The sequence below is a fragment of the Papio anubis genome, chromosome 17 (genome assembly GCF_008728515.1).
Source record: "Papio anubis isolate 15944 chromosome 17, Panubis1.0, whole genome shotgun sequence".
Lineage (NCBI taxonomy): Eukaryota > Metazoa > Chordata > Mammalia > Primates > Cercopithecidae > Papio > Papio anubis.
In genome coordinates, this window is record NC_044992.1 from 1,502,842 (window position 1) to 1,522,153 (window position 19,312).

General features: G+C 53.8%; 1 protein-coding gene across 1 annotated transcript; it reads left to right on the plus strand.

The window, feature by feature from the left end:
- The first annotated feature begins 1,600 nt into the window (after positions 1 to 1,600).
- SERPINF1 (serpin family F member 1) lies at positions 1,601 to 19,078 on the plus strand. The gene is made up of 8 exons (XM_003912073.5): positions 1,601 to 1,751; positions 6,838 to 6,929; positions 10,771 to 10,969; positions 12,362 to 12,517; positions 13,224 to 13,427; positions 16,168 to 16,310; positions 18,051 to 18,261; positions 18,699 to 19,078. The coding sequence occupies exons 2-8, from the start codon at positions 6,846 to 6,848 to the stop codon at positions 18,956 to 18,958; spliced, it is 1,257 nt and encodes a 418-aa protein (XP_003912122.2). The 5' UTR covers positions 1,601 to 1,751; positions 6,838 to 6,845; the 3' UTR covers positions 18,959 to 19,078.
- Positions 19,079 to 19,312: the final 234 nt, after the last annotated feature.

Genomic DNA, 19,312 nt, shown 5'->3' on the forward strand with positions numbered 1-19,312 from the left:
TTTTTTTTAAAGATACCAAAAGAAGCACAAATTAGAAAAGATTGAAAATGTTGGCATTAAAATTTAAAAACGTGTTTCCATGAAAAGATACCATAAAACAAGCTTGTGTCACCCACGACCCACAGGCTGCATGAGGCCCAGGATGACTTTGCATGCAGCTCAACACAAATTCGCAAACTTTCTTAAAACATTATGAGATTGTTTTGAGATTTTGCTTTGTTTTGCTTTTTGCTTTTTTTTAGCTCATCAGGTATCATTAGTGTTAGTGTATTTTATGTGTGGTCCAGGACAATTCTTCTTCCAGTGTGTCTCAGGGGAGCCAAAAGATTGGACACCCCTGCCATAAGAATGAAAAGACAAGCCTCACACTGGGAGAAAGTATTTGCAACACAGAAAACTGACAAAGAAGATTCCTAGCTGCAATCCAGAGAGGACTCAATCAACGAGAAAAAGAAAAACAGCAGAAAAATAGGCCCAGGTAGTTCACACAAGGAGAATCCTAAGTGGCCAAGAAACTATGAAAATACCTTTTATCCTCACTAGTAATCAAGGAAATGCAAATTAAAACCATAAGGACAGGACATCTATTTCACGCTCATCAGATTGGCAAAATTTAACTGTCTGACAATATGCCAAGCACTGGTGAGGATATAAACAACGAATCTAGCTGGGCGTGCTCGTGCGTGCCTGTAATCCCAGCTACTCGGGAGGCTGAGGCAGGAGAACTTCTTGAGCCCGGGAGGCAGAGGTTGCAGTGAGCTGAGATCGCGCTACTGCACTCCAGCCTGGGTGACAGAGTGAGACTCCATCTGAAAAAAAAAAAAAAAAAAAAAAGCAGTGTGATACATTGACCTAAGTAAGGTTTAAGAACATGCAAACTGATATTATATATCACTTAGGGACAAAAACTTACATGGTAAAAGTAAAAAAATGCATGAAAATAATAAAAATCAAATTCGAGATGGCGGTTATGGTGATAGGGGAAGAATTGAGGAGAAAATAGAAGGTTGTCACTATACTGAGAATTTTTTTTTCTTTTGTCTTTTAATTTTGAGATGGAGTCTCGCTCTGTTGCCCAGGCTGGAGTGCAGTGGTGTGATCTCGGCTCACTGTAAGCTCCGCCTCCCGGGTTCATGCCATTCTTGTGCTTCAGCCTCCCGAGTAGCTGGGACTACAGGTGTGTCCCATCATGCCCGGCTAATTTTGTTTGTATTTTTAGTAGAGACGGGGTTTCACCATGTTGGCTAGGCTGGTCTGGAACTCCTGACCTCGGGTGATCCACCCACCTCGGTCTCCCGAAGTGCTGGGATTACAAGCGTGAGCCACTGTGCCCAGGTTTGTTTGTATGTTTAGGTGAGACGGGGTTTCTCCATGTTGGCCATGCTGGTCTTGAACTCCTGACCTCAGGTGACCCAGCTGCCCTCTGTCTCCCAAAGTGCTGGGATTACAGGTGTGAGCCCCTGCGCCTGGCCCCTTAAGGAAAATCTAAAGGAAGAGGAAGGTGTGTAAATGTGTGTGCCTTGGGGATAAGGGACAGCTGCAGCAGTGGGTTAAAGTTAACGCGAGACAGTGATGCAATCTCAGAATCCAAATTGAGTGCAGGTCGCTTTAAGAAAGGAGTAGCTGTAATCTGAAGCCTGCTGGACGCTGGATTAGAAGGCAGCAAAAAAAGCTCTTGTGCTGGCTGGAGCCCCCTCAGTGTGCAGGCTTGGCGGGACTAGGCTGGGTGTGGAGCTGCAGCGTATCCACAGGTAAAGCAGCTCCCTGGCTGCTCTGATGCCAGGGACGACGGGAGAGGCTTCCCTGGGCTCGGGGGACAGGGGAGAGGCAGGGGCACTCGAGGGAGCAGAAAAGAGGGGTGCAAGGGAGAGGAAATGGGGAGACAGCAGCCCCTGCAGTTTGGGCACAAGGATGAGTGGATGAGAAAGGGCAGAGGGAGTAGGGGGTGGGGGGACAAGGCCGAAGGCCAGGATCCCGTGATCCCCAAATCCCACTGCACCGACGGAAGAGGCTGGAAAGGCTTTTGAATGAAGTGAGGCCGGACGTGGGGAGGAAGGGGGAGCAAAGCTGCTGGGTTGGGTCTGAGCAGCACCCCAAAGGGACTGGAGCCTGAGGGAAGGAGGCTCCGGGGAGCTGCTCCCACCAAAGGAAGTCAGGAAGGCGGCCGCCCTGCAGCCCAGCCCTGGCCCCTGCTCCCTGGCCTCCCTGCTACTTTTTCAAGAATCAGCTGGTGCTGACTGCTAAGGCAATTTCCCAGCACAACCAAACCGCTGGCCTCGGCGCCCTGGCTGAGGGCTGGGATGGAGGACAGCTGGGTCCTTCTAGCCAGCCCCCACCCACTCTCTTTGGCCAAGCTGTGAGTCAAGGCTGGGAGACCAATGAGGTTGTGGCCTCTGGCAGATATTGTCCACTATTTAGCCCGGCAGGTGTACAGGGCCTGGGGGCCCAGCTGCGGTGCTGGAGGGAAAGGCCGTCCGTTCTGGGGTGCACCCTTTCTGCTGCCTGTGGCAAGCCACCGAGAGGGGCGGATCTAAGCAGGATTCGCAGAAACGCCACCCTGTCCCGCGCAGGCCTCCCACCCGGCGTTAGCCCCCGGCTTCCGTGGGGCCGTGGGGTTGGGGGGCAGGGAGTCCTATTCTTGGGGCTGCTGCTTCTGCGGTGTGGGGAAGTGTGACTCCACGGCACCCGGGGCTGACTCATTCAGGTTCTAAAACTTCAGGAAACATTGTCTGGGGCTGGGTCACCATGGGTGGGCCAGGGAGGACCCCTCAGAATCCCCTCCAGAGAGCCAGGGGAGGGGGAGGTGCCCTTCCCCACACTATCTCCGGGGCCCACCGCCCTGTGGCTTGAAGGCCCTGCGGTTCTGGGAAGAGGCGGCGGCGGCGGCGGCGGCGGCTGTGGAGGGTGTTTGTCTCCTAACTGGGTTTAATCTGAAACACATGTATTGGCTTGAGTTGATCCGCCTAACTTGGAGGCAAGATCACAAAAATCCCAGTTTCTGTGTTCCTTGATGTGGGCAATTGTCAGAAAATAAGGCCTGACCTTGGCCCAGCAGGGAGGGTATCTACTGCTCCCTGAGCCCTCCCCCGCCTGCTAGGACAGGAGTGGGGCTTGGATACTGCCCTTTGAACAGGATGGCATCATTGCCTGTGGCTGCAGCCAGCCAGCAGTCGCCTGCTCAGCCCAGGAACCACCACCGTGGACAGGGCATTGGGTGTGCGCTGAGGGGCGCCCGTGTAGACCCCCACGCTCTGCCCTCTCACTGCCCTTGTAGGGTTTTCAATCATCTGTCCTCTTCCCTTATCCAGATGGCCTGAAGTGGAGGTTTCAGACTTGCCCTTAATCCTCCGGGTCCCTGTGTCTAGCTGGGGGCCACCTTTGGACCCGGGTCTCTTCCCTGCCAGGCTGCCTCACCTCACCTCCGCCTACCCACATTGTGACAGTCATCTGTCACCTGATCTGGGGTTTGGGCTTAGATTCTGTAAGGACTGAGACTAAAGTCCCTCCTTCATTTGTTTTTTTTTTTTTTTTTTTTGAGACGGAGTCTCGCTCTGTCACCCAGGCTAGAGTGCGGTGGCCAGATCTCTGCTCACTGCAAGCTCCGCTCCCGGGTTTACGCCATTCTCCTGGCTCAGCCTCCCGAGTAGCTGGGACTACAGGCGCTCGCCACCTCGCCCGGCTAGTTTTTTGTACTTTTTAGTAGAGACGGGGTTTCACCGTGTTCGCCAGGATGGTCTCGATCTCCTGACCTCGTGATCCGCCCGTCTCGGCCTCCCAAAGTGCTGGGATTACAGGCTTGAGCCACCGCGCCCGGCCCCTCCTTCATTTGAATTGTGACTTTCGTTTCCTTAAATACTATGCCAGGAGAATGGCCAGGGGTGGTGGCTCACGCCTGTAATCCTGGCACTTTGGGATGCTGGCAGATCACCTGAGGTCAGGATTCAAGACCAGCCTGGCTAACATGGTGAAACCCCATCTCTACTAAAACAAAAATTAACCAGGTGTGGTGGCGGGCACCTGTTATCCCAGCTACTCAGGAGACTGAGGCAGGAGAATCGCTTGAACCCGGGAGGCGGAAGCTGCAGCGAGCTGAGATCGCGCCACTGCACTCCAGCCTGGGCGACAAGAGTGAAACTGTCTCAAAAAAAATATTAATAAACTATGCCGGGATGAGCCTGTCTTCTCCCTTAATTTCTCACTTGGGCCAGAGGAACTAGAGATGACAACTTCTCTCTAGCCTTGCCTCCTGTGTACCTCACTGAATTTTTGGTCTCCAATAAACCAGTCTGGAGAGGCTCAGGGCAGGCAGGCTCCTGGCAGCTGCCTGGGGCTGGCCCGAGGCGGGTGGAGACAGGCTGGATGGTGGTGAGGCCTCTGTCTTGCGCTGCAGAAAGCTTTTCCTGTTGTCTACACGAAGGCTTTCTCCCTGCATGTCAGGGCAGCCACGTGCCAGAGCAGCTGGCTGGGAACGTGGGGGTCTGCGGGGCTCTCACTCGAGGCGGGGTTTAGAAAGAACGAGGCGGGGTTTAGAAAGAAAGCCAGGCGGCTTCCTCTGCCAGTCCCGCCTTAAGCTGAGTAAACTCAAAGGCAGTCTTCTTTCACCTCCCACGATATTGTCCAGTGGATTATCAGATTTAATTTTAAGGACTAGAGCCAACAATCACACAATATCTTCCCTAATTTTCTGATCCAGTTTGTTCTGGGAAGTCGAAAAGTACGTGTGCTGTGTGGGTGGATGTTTGTGTATGTAAACGGATAATGAAGGATGATGTGTGGGGGGCCAGGGCAGGGGAGCCAAAGTCATTTAGAGTCTACATTTTTTTTTTTTTTGAGATGGAGTCTCACTCTGTTGCCCAGGCTGCAGTGCAGTGGTGCGATCTCGGCTCACTGCAACCTCTGCCTCCTGGATTCAAGCAATTCTCCTGCCTCAGCCTCCCAAGTAGCTGGGATTACAGGGGCCTGCCACCATGCCCAGTTAATTTTTTTGTATTTTTAGTAGAGACAGGTTTCCCTGTGTTGCCCAGGATGGTCTCTGTCAGGCCTCTGAGCCCAAGCCAAGCCATGGCATCCCCTGTGACTCCCACGTATATGCCCAGATGGCCTGAAGTAACTGAAGAATCACAAAAGAATTGCCAATGCCCTGCCTGGCCTTAACTGATGACATTCCACCACAAAAGAAGTGAAAATGGCCCATCCTTGCGTTAAGCGATGACATTACCTTGTGAAATTCCTTTTCCTGGCTCATCCTGGCTCAAAAGGCTCCCCCACTGAGCACCTTGTGACCCCCACTCCTGCCCGCCAGAGAACAACCCCCCTTTGACTGTAATTTTCCTTTACCTTCCCAAATCCTACAAAACGGCCCCACCCTTATCTCCCTTTGCTGACTCTCTGTTCGGACTCAGCCCACCTGCACCCAGGTGATTAAAAAGCTTTATTGCTCACACAAAGCCTGTTTGGTGGTCTCTTCACATGGACGCGCATGACAGTCTCCAACCCCTGACGTCAAGTCATTCACCCACCTTAGCCTCCCAAAGTGCTGGGATTACAGGCGTGAGCCACTGCACTCGGTAGTTGTTTTATTTTAATAGTAGGTTATTTTATTTCCATTTTACAAGAGAAAAAATGGTGATTTGGAGAGCTACAAAGACACAGCGCTGAGACCACGTGTGGTGGCGCGCGCCTGCAGTCCCAGCTACTCAGGAGGCTGAGGCAGGAGGATCACATGAGGTCAGGAGTTCCAGGGTGTGCTGTGGTTGTGCCTGTGATTAGCCACCACACTCCAGCCTGGGCACCATAGCAACACTTTCGTCTCCAAAAAAAAAGACACAATGGAAATGTGAACCCAGGCTCTCTGACCCTAGGCCCTGCGCTCCTGGCCGTGGGAGGAAGAGCTCCTGAAAGGGAACTGTGGGAGAAGGGAATGAGCCTCCTTGTGAGGCCACAGGTTTTAGGCCAGAGAATTCCAAAGAGAGCTTGAGAATGTGGAGGGACGGCAGGTGCCGGACTGGGTGCCTCTGCTTGGTACCCAGAGATTCCACGGAGGAGACCTGGGTTCTGCCCCGTTCTCCTGGGAGAGGTCGCCCCAGGTCTTATTACCGGAGCGGGTTGGCTGCCTCCAGGGCAAAGCCTTAGTGTACATTTGTGCTGGGCCATACTCCACGTGGAGAAGCCCTGCTGGGGCTGGAGCCCCTCTGCTCTGGATCTTTAAAAGCTATCGGTTCAGGGGCTGGGTGTGATGGCTCATGCCTATAACCCTAGCAGTTCGGGAGGCTGGGGCAGGCGGATAAGCTGAGGTCAGGAGTTCGAGACAAGCCTGGTGAACATGGTGAAACCCCATTGCTACTAAAATACAAAAAATTAGCTGGGCGTGGTGGCACACGCCTGTAATCCCAGCTACTTGGGAGGCTGAGGCGGGAGAATCCAGGAGGCCGAGGTTGCAGTGAGCCTAGATCACTCTGTTGCACTCCAGCCTGGGCGACAGAGCCAGACTCTGTCTCAAAAAATAAAATAAAATAAAAATAAATAAATAAATAAAAGCTTTAGGTGTAAAAGAGGGTCTCTGGACGCAGACAATGGAACAAAAGCACAAGCTTACGGTATGACTGTGGGCCCTGAGGCAGGGGGAGGGGCAGGAGAACCTTGCTGGGAGGGATGAGCCATCAAGCGGAGGGTCCACTTCTGGGAGAATGGGGGGCTGGGAGGTGGTTGTTGCCGCGGGTGGGGGAAAGCACCTAGCCCTGCCCATCCCCTGGGCCCTGGCTGGGGTGGCTAGGAAGGGGTAGCGGGGCAGTGCAGTGGGGGAGGAGAGCGGCCTGCTGCCTCGTGCTTTTCTTGCAGGCCCCAGGATGCAGGCCCTGGTGCTGTTCCTCTGCTTTGCAGCTCTCCTCGGGCACAGCAGCTGCCAGAGCCTCGCCAGCAGCCCGGAGGAGGTCAGTCGGCGGGTGGGGACGGCGCTGTCGGCGGGTGGGGACGGCGTGGTCAGCATTCCCAGCCCCTCCTTGGCAGGCAGCACGGGAGACGGGGCCGGGAACCAGGACCCAGGTTCCAGGCCAGGCTCTGGCCTTTATTTCTCCAGGGCTGGAGTTTCTCCAGCGGCAAAACAGAGAGCATGTCTTGCCTCGCCTTTCAGGGGACAGAGTGGGGACAAGAATAAGATCCCAAAAAAGTAAAAATCCAAAGCACTTTAACAAGTCCAGGGCTGCCCCCCTGAGTAAAGATGTTGTCTTGGCCGGGCGCGGTGGCTCACACCTGTCATCCCAGGACTTTGGGAGGCCAAGGTGGGTGGATCACTTGAGGCCAGGAGTTCAAGACCAGCTTGGCCAACATGGAGAAAATACTGAAAATACAAAGATTAGCCGGGTGTGATGGCACACGCCTGTAATTCCAGCTACTCGGGAGGCTGAGGCAGGAGGATCAGTTGAACCTGGGAGGCGGAGGTTGCAGTGAGCTGAGATGGTGCCCTTGCCCTACTCTAGCCTGGGCGACAGAGTGAGACTCTGTCTCAAAAAAACAATAAAAAACTTTTTTTTTTTTTTGAGATGGAGTTTCACTCTTGTTGCCCAGGCTGGAGTGCAATATTGCGATCTCGGCTCACTGCAACCTCCGCCTCCCAGGTTCACGCCATTCTCCTGCCTCAGCCTCCCGAGTAGCTGGGATTACAGGCATGCGCCACCATGCCCAGCTCATTTGTATTTTTAGTAGAGACAGGGTTTCTCCATGTTGGTCAGGCTGGTCTTGAACTCCGGATCTCAAGTGATTCGCCCGCCTTGGCCTCCCAAAGTGCTGGGATGACAGGCGTGAGCCACCGTGCCCGGCCGTTACCTTTTCTCGTTACCTTGTCTTCCCAGTGGGGGGCTCCACTGAGCAGGTCATGTTCCCACACATTGGTTCGGATACTGACCAGGCTGCGGCAGGGAGCGAGGGTATGGACTGACCTCTCTCCTGCCCAGAAAGGGCACAGCTGGGTTGCCAAGGCAGATACAGGCACATGGAGGGAAGCCTGGGCCATATGAGTGTTACGGGGTGAGTGTTGGGGGTGGCCCACCCTAGAGGGACAAGAGCAGCTGGGCATCTTGGCAAGAGCCCTGGACTTTTGTGAGGTCGGAGTATGAATTCTGAGCCTCCCTCCTCCTAGTTTTGTGACCCTAGACAACCCTTACCTCGGTCTCTGCTTCCCTGCCTATGAAATTGGATAAAAATATTCATTCTACAGGGCATGTGGCCACTCATTCATTTCTCATCTACCAAACACCTACTAGACAGGTGCTGGCAATGGGCGCAAATAAAAAAGACTCAGTTCTGGGCACAGTGGCTCATGCCTGTCATCCCAGCAGCGTGGGAGACCGAGCAGGAGGACTGTTTGAGTCCAGGAGTTTGAGACCAGCATGGGCAACATAGTGAGATCCCTGTCTCTACAAAAAAAGCAAAAATTACCAGGCGTGGTGGCACGTGCCTGTGGTACTACCTACTTGAGAATCTGAGGTGGGAGGATCACTTGAGCCCAGGAGATTAAGACTGCAGTGAGGGGCCAGGTGTGGTGACTCATGCCTGTAATCCCAGCACTTTGGGAGGCCGAGGCAGGCGGATCACGAGGTCGGGAAATCGAGACCATCCTGGCTAACACGGGGAAACCCCGTCTCTACTAAAAATACAAAAACTTAGCTGGGTGTGGTGGTGGGCACCTGTAGTCCCAGCTACTCGGGGAGGGGCTGGAGGCAGGAGAATGGTGTGAACCCAGGAGGCGGAGCTTGCAGTGAGCCGAGATTGTGCCACTGCACTCCAGCCTGGGCGCATAGCAGACTTCATTCAAAAAAGAAAAAAAAAAGAAAACTCTAAATTCTTTTTTCTTTTTTTTTTGAATGGAGTCTCACAGTCAACACCAGGCTGAAGTGTAAAGGCTCTCGCCTGCCACTGCAAGCTCCGCCTCCCAGGTTCAGGCCATTCTCTGCCTCAGCCTCCCAGTAGCTATTACAGGCGCTTTAACCTTCTCACAATGCCTCCTTCTCGCTAGTTTTTTGTATTTTAGTAGAGACTGGGGTTTCACCATGTTAGCCAGGATGGTCTCGACCTCGATCCGGCCACCGGGCCTCCCAAAGTGCTGGGATTACAGGCTTGAGCCACCGCTACCAGCCCTGTCTCTTTTTCTAACTTTCTTGTTTTAGAGACAGAGTCTCACTCACTCCACCACCCAAGCTGGAGTACAGTGGTACAATCTTGGCTCACTGCAACCTTGGCCTCCTGGGTTCAACCAATTCTCATGCCTCAGCCTCCCAAGTAGCTACAGACCACAGGCACGTGGCCACTGTACCGCTTAATTTTTGCATTTTTAGTAGAGATGGGGCCTCACCATGTTGCTCAGGCTGGTCTCAAACTCCTGAGGTCAAGTGATCCGTCTTCCTCGGCCTCCCAAAGGGCTGGGATTACAGGCATGAGCCATTGCACCTGGCTCCCAATTTTATTTTTTATATTTATTTATTTATTGAGACAGGGTCTCACTCTGTCACCCAGGCTAGAGTACAGTGGCACGATCTCAGCTCACTGCAACCTCTGCCTCCCAGGTTCAAGTGATTCTCCCCATGCCTCAGCCTCCCAAGTAGTTGGGATTACAGGCACCCGCCACCATGACCAGTTAATTGAGACTGAGTTCGGCTCTGTCGCCCAGGCTGGAGTGCGGTCGGATCTCGCCTCACTGCAGCTCACCCGGTTCACACGCTTCATTCTTGCCCTCAGCCTCCCGAGTAGCTGGGACTACAGGCGCCTCTTCGCCACTTCAAATACCTTCTCTCGGGCTACTTTTTGTATTTTTTTAGTAGAGACGGGGTTTCACCGTGTTAGCCAGGATGGTCTCGATCTCCTGACCTCGTGATCCGCCCGTCTCGGCCTCCCAAAGTGCTGGGATTACAGGCTTGAGCCACCGCGCCCGGCCAATTTTTTTGTATTCTTAGTAGAGACGGGTTTCACCGTGTTGCCCAGGATAGTCTTGAACTCCTGACCTCAAGTGATTCACCCACCTCAGCCTCCCAAAGTGCTGGGATTATAGGTCTGAGCCATTTGGCTGACAGTGTTTTTTTTTTTTTTTTTTTGAGACGGAGTCTCGTTCTGTCGCCCAGGTTGGAGTGCAGTGGCGTGATCTTGGCTCACTGCAAGCTCTGCCTCCCGGGTTCATGCCATTCTCCTGCCTCAGCCTCCCGAGTAGCTGGGACTACAAGCGCCGCCACCTCGCCCAGCTAGTTTTTTGTATTTTTAGTACAGACAGGGTTTCACTGTGTTAGCCAGGATGGTCTTGATCTCCTGACCTCGTGATCTGCCCGCCTGGGCCTCCCAAAGTGCTGGGATTACAGGCGTGAGCCACCGCGCCCGGCCCCTGTGACCCACTTTTTAAAAACTGTCAGCCGGCTGGGCACGGTGGCGCATGCATATAATCCCAGCCAACTGGGAGGCTGAGGCAGGAGAATCGCTTGAACCGGGGAGGTGGAGGTTGCAGTGAGCCGAGATCGCCCCGCTGCCCTCCAGCCTGGGAGACAGAGTGAGACTCTGTCTCAAATTAAAAAACCAGCGAATCTCTCTTCTGCGCCGTCTCCCCGCAGAGAGCTCATGCATGATCAGGGAGGAAAACTCATTCCAGTTTTAGGCCAAACACAAAAAAATTAGGAAGGACAGCCCCAAGGGGCCAGAACCACCACCCTACACAAAGCCACACGGAGACAATCAGTCGCTGTGCGTCTCCGCGGGTCCCTGAACTCAAACCCAAGACTTCCTGTCTCCTGCCAGGGCTCCCCAGACCCGGACAGCACAGGAGCGCTGGTGGAGGAGGAGGATCCTTTCTTCAAAGTCCCGGTGAACAAGCTGGCAGCGGCTGTCTCCAACTTTGGCTATGACCTGTACCGGGTGCGGTCCAGCGTGAGCCCCACGACCAACGTGCTCCTGTCTCCTCTCAGTGTGGCCACAGCCCTCTCGGCCCTCTCCCTGGGTGAGTGCTCAGAGGCAGGAAGCCCCAGGCAGACCTGGAGAAGGCCCCTGTGGCCTCTGGGTAAACGTGGCTGAGTTTATTGACATTGGAACTCAGGGAGGGGTGAAGTAGCACTGAGGGCCTGGCTTGGGGGTCCCAGCCATGTAAGAAGGAGCTTGGGCTGCACACACACGATTCCCCAGCTCCCCCGGCCCGGGGGTCCCAGCCATGCAGGTGGGAACTCGGGCTATATATATATATACACACACACATACACACACACACGCACACACACACAGATTCCCCAGCTCCCCGGCCAGCTCCCCAGCCCGGGGGTCCCAGCCGTGCAGGTGGGAACTCGGGCTACACACACACACACACACACACACACACACACACACACACACACAGAGATTCCCCAGCTCCCCTGGCCCTGCAGGCGGGAACTGGGGCTACACACACACACACACACACACACAGAGATTCCCCAGTCTGGGGGTCCCAGCCATGCAGGCGGGAACTCGGGCTACACACACACACACACACACAGATTCCCCAGCTCCCCTGGCCCTGCAGGCGGGAACTGGGGCTACACACACACACACACACACACACACACACGATTCCCCAGCTCCCCAGCCTGGGGGTCCCAGCGATGCTGGTGGCCTCAGGGGTCGCTGACTGACACGGTGACTTCAAGGCACATTCTCGCATTCCTTAACCAACCCGGTGCGGTGCTAGCCATTAGCGTAGGTTCCGGGGATATAACTGCAAACAGGCAGGTACGGGCTTGCCCTCACTGGGGACACAGCTGGGTTCACAGGGGAAACTAATGTAACTACAGAATAGTCTTTTTTTCTTTTTTTTTTTTCCTGAGACGGAGTCTCGCTGTGTCACCCAGGCTGGAGTGCAGTGGTTCGATCTCAGCTCACTGCAACCTCTGCCTCCCAGGTTCAAGGAATTCTCCCGCCTCAGCCTCCAGAGTAGCTGGGACAGGTGCCTGCCACCACGCCCTGCTAATATTTGTATTTTTAGTAGAGACGGGGTTTCTCCATGTTGCCTAGACTGGTCTCAAACTCCTGGGCTCAAGCGATCCACCCGCCTCGGCCTCCCAAAGTGCCGGGATTATAGGCATGAGCCGCTGTGCTCGGCCAGAATAGTTTTAAGGGCTGTGATGGGAGAAGCACAGGGACTGGTGCCCCTCACTCCCACCTTCCAGACGTGACGCCTTTAACCTACTTCAGGAAAATCTCTAAGGATGAAAATTCCTTGGCCACCTAGATGGTCTTGAAGATCAACCTACTTGGGCTCTCAGCAGACAAAAAAGATGAGTATAGTATCTGTGTTCCGGGAGGGGGCTTGATTTGGGCCCTGGTGTGCAGTTATTGACGTCCACATCCTTGTCTCTGGCAGGAGCGGAGCAGCGAACGGAATCCGCCATTCACCGGGCTCTCTACTATGACCTGATCAGCAGCCCAGACATCCATGGCACCTACAAGGAGCTCCTTGGCACGGTCACTGCCCCCCAGAAAAACCTCAAGAGTGCCTCCCGGATCGTCTTTGAGAAGAGTAAGTCACCTTTGCGGCCCGAGCTGCCTGAGGAATGTGGGCTCCATGCTGCAGACTGGGGGTTCTTTCTCTTTTTTTTTTTGAGACGGAGTCTCGCTCTGTCGCCCAGGCTGGAGTGCAGTGGCCAGATCTCCGCTCACTGCAAGCTCTGCCTCCCGGGTTCCCGCCATTCTCCTGCCTCAGGCTCCCGAGTAGCTGGGACTACAGGCGCCCGCCACCATGCCTGGCTAGTTTTTTGTATTTTTTAGTAGAGACGGGGTTTCACCGTGTTAGCCAGGATGGTCTCGATCTCCTGACCTCGTGATCCGCCCGCCTAGGCCTCCCAAAGTGCTGGGATTACAGGCGTGAGCCACCGCGCCCGGCCAACTGGGGGTTCTTTCTAAACAATAGATCATATATGCTCAGGCCCGGCCTGGCACTGGTGGGGGAGGAAGGGTCCGTGAACCCAGAGAGGATCAGAAAGAGGAAGTGGGCTGCAGGAGATGGTGGGAGGGGCAGGGAGGGCAGTGGCACGATGTGGGGATCTGCTGCCCCCTGGCCAGTGCCTGGGGATGCCAGCAGAAGTCCTGGCAAGTCACAAGAAGAGGCTGGGTGGGAAGTCAGGGCCTGCTGAGCGGTAAACCAGAACCCGAGCCTGGCAGGCTCTTGAAGATGGGATGCTGGTCGTTGAGTCTCACATGCTAACCTCTGCTCCGCCTCTTCTCAGAGCTGCGCATAAAATCCAGCTTTGTGGCACCCCTGGAAAAGTCATATGGGACCAGGCCCAGAGTCCTGACGGGCAACCCTCGCTTGGACCTGCAGGAGATCAACAACTGGGTGCAGGCCCAGACGAAAGGGAAGCTCGCCAGGTCCACAAAGGAACTGCCCGATGAGATCAGTATTCTCCTTCTCGGTGTGGCGTACTTCAAGGGTGAGCGTGTCTCCACTTTTTCATTTTATTGTATTTATTTGACAGAGTCTTACTCTGTAGCCCTAGCTGGAGTGCGGTGGTGCGATCTCAGCTCAATGCAACCTCTGCCTCCCAGGTTCAAGCGATTCTTGTGCTTCAGCCTCCCGAGTAGCTGGGATTATAGGCGTGCACCACCATGCCCGGCTAATTTTTTGTATTTTAGTAGAGACGGGGTTTCACCATGTTGGCCAGGCTGGTCTCGAACTCCTGAGCTCAGGTGATCTGCCCACCTCGGCCTCCCCAAGTGCTGGGATTACAGGCACGAGCCATCGCACCCGGCCCTTTTAAATTTATTTTTAAATTAAGAGACAGGGTGTCGCTATGATGCCCAGGCTGGTCTCGAACTCCTGAGCTCAGGTGATCTGCCCACCTCGGCCTCCCAAAGTGCTGGGATTACCATGTCCAACTTTCCACTTCTTTTTTGACCAAGGGTGGGTGGCAGGCGTCAGAGGGGGCTTGGAAAGGGGAGGTGTCAGAGACCTTGCCCAGCATGGGGGCTGGGGCACGGCTGGGGGAGGATCTGGGAACTGCACTCACCTGGAGCTTATCTGCTTGTCATCAAATCCAGGCCAAGGTATGAATGTCTATAGAGAGTCAGAGACTTGTGGAGACAGAAGAGCACAGAGGGAGAAAGAATGAACACTGGGCCTGTTTGGGGCTTTCCTGGCCTTTGAATCAGACAAGATGTATTTATTTATTTTTTTAAGATGGAGTCTCATTCTGTCGCCCAGCCTGGAGTGCAGTGGTGTGATCTTGGCTCACTACAGCCTCCCTACCTCCCAGGTTCAAGCGATTCTCCTGCCTCAGCCTCCTGAGTAGCTGAGATTACAGGTGCCCGCCACCACGCCCAGCTAATTTTTGTATTTTCAGTAGAGATGGGGGTTTCGCCATGTTGGCCAGGCTGGTCTTGAAAACCCCTGACCTCAGATGATCCACCCACCTCGGCCTCCCGAAGTGCTGGGATGACAGGCGTGAACCACTGCGCTGGCCGAATCAGACAAGGTTTAAATTCCACCTCCGCCTGTACTAGCTGAGGAACTGCACTCATTTCGCAACCTTTCCGGGCCTATGTTCTCACCTTCAACGTTGACGATAATACACCTACTTCATAGACACCTTTTTATGTTGTCTCCAAGTTTTACAACAACTCTAGTTCTGTACCCAAGACATGGCAGGTGACCAACGACATCCTTCTAGGCTGTGGTGATGTGTCTGGAGATCGTTCCACAGGCCTAGTGTGGGGCCAGCCCCGTTCAGATAAGGCCTTGTGGGGTGGCATGGGGCAGGGGGAGGGGTTGGGCACCCTCTCCCTTAAAATGCTTTGTAACTGTCGGCCGGGCACAGTGGCTCACGCCTGTCATCCCAGCACTGTGGGAGGCCGAGGCGGGCGGATCACGAGGTCAGAGATTGAGACCATCCTGGCTAACATGGTGAAACCCCATCTCTACTAAAAATACAAATAAATAAATAAATAAATAAATAAATAAATAAATAAGCCAGGCGTGGTGGTGGGCGCCTGTAGTCCCAGCTACTCAGGGAGGCTGAGGCAGGAGAATGGCATAAACCCGGGAGGCGGAGCTTGCAGTGAGCTGAGATCCGGCCACTGCACTCCAGCCTGGGGCAAAGGGGGAGGCCCCCTCCCAAAAAAAAAAAAAAAAAAAAATGCTTTGTAACTGTCTGAGGCACCAGCAAGAGCGGCCCCCAGTCTGGAGAAAATCCGAATGGCTTCCTACATCGACCACTGATCTCTAGTGTGTGAAAGAACAGCTCTGGATCCAGGTCACATTAAGCTAGAGGAGCTTGGCCAACAGCTGGCTTCGAGAGCGTCAGCCAGTTACTTCACCTCTTCGGCTTTGGCCGGTTTTCAGCTGCGAGAGGGCATAATCCAGAGGACCTCAGAGGTCTCTTCTAGCTTGGACCTTCTTTGACTGTCTCCTACAGACACTGCCGTAGGAGTGCACACCAGTTTACTTTTCTTTCTTTTGTTTTTGAGATGGAGTTTTGCTCTTTTTGGCCAGGCTGGAGTGCTGTGGCGTGATCTTGGCTCACTGCAACCTCTGGCTCCCAGGTTCAAGCGATTCTCCCGCCTCGGCCTCCCAAGTAGCGGGGATTATAGGCACCCACCACTGCACACGGCTAATTTTTGTATTTTTAGTAGAGGCAGGGTTTCACCATGTTGGCCAGGCTAGTCTCGAACTCCTGACCTTAGATGATCCACCCGCCTCAGCCTCCCAAAGTGCTGGGACAACAGGCGTGAGTCACCGCGCCTGGCCATTTTTATATTTTTAGGACAGTGTTTTGTCATGTTGCCAGGCTGGTCTCAAACTCCTGACCTCAAGTGATCCGTCCACCCCGGCCTCCCAGTATGCTGGGATTACAGGTGTGAGCCCACCGCACCCGGCCACCAGTTTACTTTTCTTGCAGGCTATCACAGAATGTGTACAACCCAGAGAGCCTAATCAGCCAAATCAACATCTTGCCATTGGAGTTTGCTGGTGAAGGGTACTCAGGGTCCTGGAAATAACTGTGGGGTCCAAACCACACACACTGAGACAGGCCTATTCCCTGAGGCATCAGAGCCCCTGACGGCTAAGCTCCCTTAAGTCAGGCAATTTTCAACAACGCGCTTTGGGGACACAGCATGGTGCCACCGTCTTTCTGGTCTCCTGGGGCTCAGACTGTATCATTCATTTCATTCCAGGGCAGTGGGTAACAAAGTTTGACCCCAGAAAGACTTCCCTCGAGGATTTCCACTTGGATGAAGAGAGGACCGTGAGGGTCCCCATGATGTCAGACCCTAAGGCTATTTTACGCTATGGCTTGGATTCGGATCTCAGCTGCAAGGTCTGTAGGGGTAGGGGCAATGTGGGTGATGGGTGGAGGGAGAGGACAGAGAAGCAAAACAGGGGAGTGGGAATAAAACGACCTGTGAGATCTGACAGCTGTCTACGTTTCGCCTGCTGTTTGACTTCGAGCAGGTTAGTAACATCTCTGAACCTTTCCTCTTCTTAAGATGGGGAAGGGGATTGTTATCAACACTTATCCTCCCAGGGTTTGTTGGAAGGATGAGTTAAGGTAATATGAAACGGGCCCTCAGATTGGGTGCCCAAATGTTAGTTCTCTTTCTTTCCTTCAGACTCCTATTTCTAGAATTTAAAGCCAGACTTTGAAAAATAATGACAAACTCCAAATTGTTGGCATTTTTTTTTTTTTTTTTTTTTTGAGACAGTCTTGCTCTGTCTCCCAGGCTGCAGTGCAGTGGCATGATCTTGGCTCACTGCAACCTCTGCCCTGTCGGGTTCAAGCAATTCTCCTGCCTCAGCCTCCCTAGTAGCTGGGATTATAGGCACCTGCCAGCACGCCTGGCTAGTTTTATATTTTTAGTAGAGACAGGGTTTCACCATGTTGCCCAGGCTGGTCTCGATCTCCTGACCTCAGGTGATCCGCCCGCCTCAGCCTCCTAAAGTGCTGGGATTCCAGGCGTGAGCCACCGCGCTCAGCCAATCGTTGGCATTCTAAGGCTTTCAGTGTACCTGACTTCTTTTAGTTGGAAGTCTGTAACTGTTAACCTTTGTTGGGTCATGGCCATCACATGGGATCTCTGGGAATCTGACGACAGTGCCTCAAACCAGGGAGAACACTGCCAGGTGTACACACACATTTCTGAAACCCGGGGAGCACTGCCAGGTGTACACACACACGTTTCTGAAACCCGGGAGAGCACTGCCAGGTGTACACACACGTTTCTATCAACGATTTCAGGAGACTCTTGGGACCCTGACACCATCTGTTCCATGGACTGTAGGTTGAGAGCCTCTGTTCAAAGGATGCTTTTGCTCTTTGTGGGTAGATGGGGTGGAGTCTCCAAGCCCTCTTACGGCCCCTTCAGTATTCCTATCCCCGGTTCTCCCTGTCTTAGTCCAGCGCTCTCTACCTAACAAATGATCAGTCAATGTTGGCAGATAGACTTTGGGAGAAAATAAAGACCTGAAATTCAATTCTAGCTCCTTAAACCACAGGAGAACATTCTTTTTTTTTTTTGAGACGGAGTTTTTGCTCTGTAGCCCGGGCTGGAGTGCAGTGGCCAGATCTCAGCTCACTGCAAGCTCCGCCTCCTGGGTTTACGCCATTCTCCTGCCTCAGCCTCCCGAGTAGCTGGGACTACAGGCGCCCGCCACCTCGCCCGGCTAGTTTTTTGTATTTTTAGTAGAGACGGGGTTTCACCGTGTTAGCCAGGATGGTCTCGATCTCCTGACCTCGTGATCCACCCGTCTCGGCCTCCCAAAGTGCTGGGATTACAGGCTTGAGCCACCGCGCCCGGCCCGAACATTCTTTCAGCAGATAACTTCAGTTGGTATTAGGCCAAGGTAAGAAAGGCCAACAGCCTCCTTTCTGAAGAAATCTCAGGCGATGGCTTGCTGCCAGAAAGCTCGAACCTAGAGGGGGATTGTTAAATAGCTGAGGGGCTGGGGGAAGGACGAGGCCAGGGCCCCGCCACGGGAGAGGAAGACAGCTCCCGGCTGTGTCTGTCCCCGGCTTTTGGCCTCTAAAGGACTAACCCACGTGCTTTCTCACCTGTCTCAGATTGCCCAGCTGCCTTTGACCGGAAGCATGAGTATCATCTTCTTCCTGCCCCTCAAAGTGACCCAGAATTTGACCCTGATAGAGGAGAGCCTCACCTCCGAGTTCATTCACGACATAGACCGGGAACTGAAGACGGTGCAGGCGGTCCTGACCCTCCCCAAGCTGAAGCTGAGTTACGAAGGCGAAGTCACCAAGTCGCTGCAGGAGATGAGTATGTCTGGAGACCCTTTTGCTTTTGGGGGGTGGGGAGGGCCGGGGTCTTCGGGACTTCCACTTTGCTGAGCAGAACTCAGGGCTCCACGGCCTCGCAGGGGCCGTGCATGATTCCTTAACCCTCGTCCTGCTGGAAGGGAAGGCCGAACTGCCTTCTCTCATCAGACTCATTCCTCAGCCTCACGAGCAGACCTCCTTCACAGGCGCTCACGACACTGCCTCTCAAGACGAGTCTGTCTGACCTGTTTTCTCATCTTGACCTAACTTGCTAAGTGCTCCTGGGCAAGTCGCTCCACGCTTGGCCAGCTCGGAGCTCTTGAGGCCTCCCAGAAAGTCAGCAGTGGCGCGCCATCCCAGCTTGCTTGCAACTGGATCCCTTGGTCGGGGTGTCGGGGAAGGCAGGGTTTTAACAGAAATCTCTCTCCATCTCTACAGAGCTGCAGTCTTTGTTTGATTCACCAGACTTTAGCAAGATCACAGGCAAACCCATCAAGCTGACTCAAGTGGAACACCGGGCCGGCTTCGAGTGGAACGAGGACGGGGTGGGAGCCACCCCCAGCCCGGGGCTGCAGCCTGCCCACCTCACCTTCCTGCTGGACTATCACCTTAACCAGCCTTTCATCTTCGTCCTGAGGGACACGGACACAGGGGCCCTTCTCTTCATTGGCAAGATTCTGGACCCCAGAGGCACCTAATACCCCAGTTTAACATTCCAGTGCCCTAGAAGGGAACCCCAGAGGGACAGCAGATTCCACAGGACACAAAGCTGCCCCCGTAAGGTTTCAATGCATACAATAAAAGAGCTTTATCCTTAACTTGCTACTTTGTTCCTCCTCCTATTTTGAGCTATGCTAAGTATCATATGAAGAGAAACTGCTCTTTAGGAGGTGGTCCTCTGCTTCTAGTTTGGTTTTATCTAAACGCTGCAGAAAGTCACTGTTTATAAGAACTTTAAGGTACCTGTGTTGGATAATGCAGGGACAGCTTCTCTGCTCTGGGGGTGTTTCGGTACTAGGATCTGCGATCCTCCCGGGAGGCCATTTCCTGCC